This window comes from Amblyomma mixtum, chromosome 4 (genome assembly GCF_055824585.1).
Source record: "Amblyomma mixtum isolate Tamu chromosome 4, ASM5582458v1, whole genome shotgun sequence".
In the NCBI taxonomy this organism is placed as follows: Eukaryota; Metazoa; Arthropoda; class Arachnida; order Ixodida; family Ixodidae; genus Amblyomma; species Amblyomma mixtum.
Window position 1 is genome coordinate 121,020,098 of NC_143015.1, and position 4,353 is coordinate 121,024,450.

Genomic DNA, 4,353 nt, shown 5'->3' on the forward strand with positions numbered 1-4,353 from the left:
CAGTGTCGTATGCGTGGCCTGCTAGCGCATTAGTGCTGTTTTTGAAGTGAAAAGCTTCAATAAGCTCGTCAACACCGCGCTTCGCGTGGGCCACCCCTGGGCGCCGCCGCGGCGCGCCCTTCCTCCTCCTCGCCACCCCATCCCTTCTCCTCCTCGCCACCTGTTTACCCTTCGCCGCGGCTAGCGGTTCTTATCACGTTCTGATCGCGTTATCGCAAGGCGTTGCGATAACGCCCGAGCCAGCCCGAGCGGCGGCGGCGGCGGTAAGAGGCCGCGCGCCGCGGCGCGCGCTCCGTCGTTGCTTCTCCTCCTCGCCATCGGTTAACCGCTTGGGACTGTTGGGACGGCAGTCTCCGTCCCAAGAGAAAGTTCTTTCGCAAGGCGTTGCGAGAACGCACGCGTGAGCGGCGGCGGCGGCCGTAGAAGAGGCGCAGACATTCGCCATGGAAGGAAGAAAAGAAGACCCAGAAGTGGTAGCGAGGGAGTTGGCTCAATATCTACACCGCTACCGTGGTGCTCCCAGTGCATTGTGCGCGAACTGCGACAGCCATGACGTCAAACAAAGCATAACTGCAGCTTTTCGCTTGTATATCCAGGCTTAACCAGAGCTAAGCCACTGCCATTTTTTTTGTACAACCCGTCGATGACCTATTATGCGTCCTGTCTCGCTGATGTGGACATGATTCAGCCAATCTTGTAGATTGGCTCTTGCAGATTGCTAATGCTAATGACGTTCATTAGCCAGCTTGTTCGACGGCACGTGGGGAAAACAGCCGAGAAAGCGCTCCCCCGATGCCACGAATTCTTATGGGGTGCCTGCTCGTGCGTGGAATGTCTCACGATCAGTGGCCGCCGGATGCACAACTTGCTTTTGTACTAATTCGTTATGAAGAAAGGTGAGCTAGAGGACAGATTACTCCCATTTTGCTCTTTTCTGTTTAGAGTGCATAAATTTATTCGCCATAGGTTTGCGGGAAAATTGGTCATTTGGGTCAAGAAGAAAACAAAGGTTACAGGGAAGGGTGCCAGCTTGGGGGATCCGTTGCTGAATACCGTGGACTTTCAACATTTAAAGTTCCCATGGAATGTTCGATCATGTAAGACAAGGCGGTGTGAAGTGTACATGACGCTTCTGCGATGCAGAATCCCCGCCCCCCCCCCCCCTCAACTTGTACTTATGCAGATGTGGGTTCTCTACGAGTAACCTTTGTAACACATGCGGAGAAGTTGAAACAATTGACCAATATCTCCTCTCTTGCCGGCGGTTCGCATTTCAGAAAAAAAAACAGTATTTGGAAGACCCTCTTTCGAGGTTAGGACTCCCTTTGTCTTTACCAGTTCTGCTCTCGTTTGGAGCGAGTGCACGGGATTCTCGTTAAGCACTATTTGCGGCAACCTTCGTGATTACATCACTGCAACTGGCCGCTTACCCTGTTAAATCCATATAAAATTCCACTGAATGTCCAAAAGCGTATTTTATTTTGTTTCCTGATGTATCTAATTTGCTTATTATTAAATATTTCCAACAATTCATACATATTTTCTGATTTCAAACATTCTACTATTTTACTTAGCTTTTTTTTTTCCCGCACTTATACCTCCTTGGCATTCACCACCGTACCTTGGCCAATCCCCCGCGTGGGTATGTGCCATTTTCATATGGTGAAGAAGAAGAAGAAGAAGAAGGGTGAAGAAAGGGAAGAGGAACGAGTACATGGCGGCTTCCCCGTCGTCCGCTGGCGCCGAAAATGGCTGCAGGGACGATGGTGATGAGGTCATAACGGAGCTCGACGTGTACTTGTCCAAGGCTCTAGCAGACAGCCTGTTCCTCCTGCAGTACTCGGAGCAGCCTCCCAGCAGTCGCAACGTCGGGCAGGTCGTCGAGGCCAGGGTGAAGCTGAACGAACGAAAACTGGAGCTAGAATATCAAGTGCGTACCGGCTACCCTACCAATGGCGATGTGGGGAGCCGCCGAAAATTGCCTTCCGACAGTGCGAACTCCGGAGCCGACCAGTCCACTGAAGTGGACCTGGCGGTAGGCTCCATCGACGACCGGCGCATTAAAACGGAAACCCGGACAAGCAGCAGCCCCGATCAATGCTTAGACGTCAAACCAGTGATACACTCTTCCGAAGACCAAAACTTGGATGTGAAACCAGTGATTGACGCCGGTGTCGTCCAGTTCATGGAGGCGGAACCTGCCTTGAACGTCGTCATTCGGCATATGTTAGATGACCGCAAAGAAAACATATCCGCTAGTCCGTCCACGCCGAGTGAACCTGTGGCAGACTTCGGCGCTGACCAATCCACTGAGATTTCAACACAGGTGTTAGAAAGACTTGGTCTCGTGGATAGGCTCGTAATGACATCGACGGTGTCTTCAATGTCTTCAGAAAGCTACGCCGTGGGACTACTCTTTCCTGGAGAACTTCACTTGTCGCCGATCAGGGCTGTGTTTCGAATGGCATCGACACTGCCTCATCTGGACCAAATGCCGGCCGTGTTCCCGGCATCCGACACGTCAGAAGAAAACGATGAGCGAGGCAGTGAGGTAGAGCCGAGAGGCGAGGTAGACGAGCTATTTTTAGCGACCGGAAGCTTCGAAGGTGTCTCAGACGAGGATTATAAAAGCGCCTTTGAGCAAGCCGTCGAAGAGGATAACAAAGAGGCTCCGTGGGTCGAGGCTACATTTCACGGGTTCGGCACCGAGATGTCATGCGTTGAAAGACAGCTGCTGACCTGCCCCGAAAAGGAAGTGCCACACCGTCCTGCCGCATCACAAGAATTTCTCCAGGACCTCATCGATGGACACACGACGGAAAACGGCCCTGAACAAGCTCATTCCAGTGCTGACTCTGTGCAGGACAAAGACAATTCAGGAGAGCGTTCAATGCATGGCCTACGGCGCCCGTTATTGGAAGGCCGCATCAAGAATATACTCAGAAATGCCAGTGTAATCGAATTTGCAAAGCTCATGTCGGTACTGCCCGCTAGGTCGGACAGCGCAACGGTCCTCGACTTCCTGGAGCAGGTCGCTGTCCTCGTGCAAGGCTGCTGGGTGGTGAAGAGCGACATCATCTACCCTTGTGGCAGCTTCAGCCCTAGAACCGGAGTGCGAGCGAAGGTCTTGCAAATGGCACGTGACCTCCTGCTGCTTTTGTACACAGAGTCGAGGCACGTCATGGAACCCATGTTCGCCCAGGCCCTCAAGTGCCGAGGAAGTTCTCTTCCCGCCGAAGACGTCCGGGCGCTTCTGCAGGGCATCGCGATGCCGAGCCCGGCAGGCTGGGAGTTCAAGGTGGCTTGTGATCGGGGCTTCATCAGCCAATACCCCGATGTGGCCCAGAGGCAGATGGCCCTCTGGAGCGAAAAGCGGGTGATTATTTCAAAAACTTTCCGGCTTTCCGCCCAAGATAAAACTGCTGCGTCCCAGGCAACGGCCGACACGACAAGGCGAGTCCAAAGAAGGCCAATTAATTTTCGGCACCGGGCGAGGATGAGACAAGACCGTACCCAGGTGGCCAATGGCGCAGAATTGGCAGAGGACGCGGAGAACGAAACGCCACCAATCTGTCGTGACGGTAGGCAAGACGCATCGTTCAGGTCTGGCAGCGCTGGCCCGCCATCAAAGCTGAGGAAGCCATCGAACTGACATATCTGCTTGCTCAGGCATCTGTCACGGCAGTGCACTCATCTGCTGCCGGCTTTCAGCACATCATTATGAAAACGGTGAAATCCGCCTCTCTAATTTACTGCGACAGGCAGCCGTCCAAAAAATTGCGCCTTGCTTCAGAGCGAGAAGCTCTGTTCGGCGATTTTCTCGATCTGACCTCTACTTTGCCGAGTGAAACGGTTCTCTGAGGGCGATGTATTGTTTTTCTCTTTCAGTGCACAAGAAAACGTGAACCAGCGCCAACAACCTCCCTCTTGTATGTCACGGTGCGTGGAAGCGTCGGTGCTGCGGCGTGTACGCCTTTGTGACGTAACGGGAGGCAGTTAGGCGATCTCTGTCAATGGGAGGAGTTACCACAGACAATTTGGATCTTTTTTTAAATATACAGCGCGTCCAGGTCACGAACACTTTGGAAATAGTCGCAAGTTCTGGTATTTACTGAAGTATTGTTTACTGCTATGCCTTCCATATCAGGTGTTAATGATTGGTCGCCAGAGTTTGCTCGGGAAGAACAACCAGGGTCTCCAAGCTCATCCGATGGCAGCACCTGCCATCGCAGGGTAATGGCGTATCGTTTAACCGCTGCACCACAGCGCCAAGAGCGGTACGAGAACTCCCAAGAACCTACGAAGGTAGAGAATGACGAATTCCGCATATATTTAATTTTATATTACCCTTAA

General features: G+C 52.6%; 1 protein-coding gene across 1 annotated transcript; it reads left to right on the forward strand.

Annotated features, from left to right (window-relative positions):
• The first annotated feature begins 1,714 nt into the window (after positions 1-1,714).
• Positions 1,715-3,652, forward strand: LOC149348102 (DNA-directed RNA polymerase III subunit RPC5-like). The gene has a single exon (XM_089541686.1). It carries the CDS (start codon positions 1,715-1,717, stop codon positions 3,650-3,652), a length of 1,938 nt encoding a protein of 645 aa, XP_089397812.1.
• The last annotated feature ends 701 nt before the right edge of the window (positions 3,653-4,353 follow it).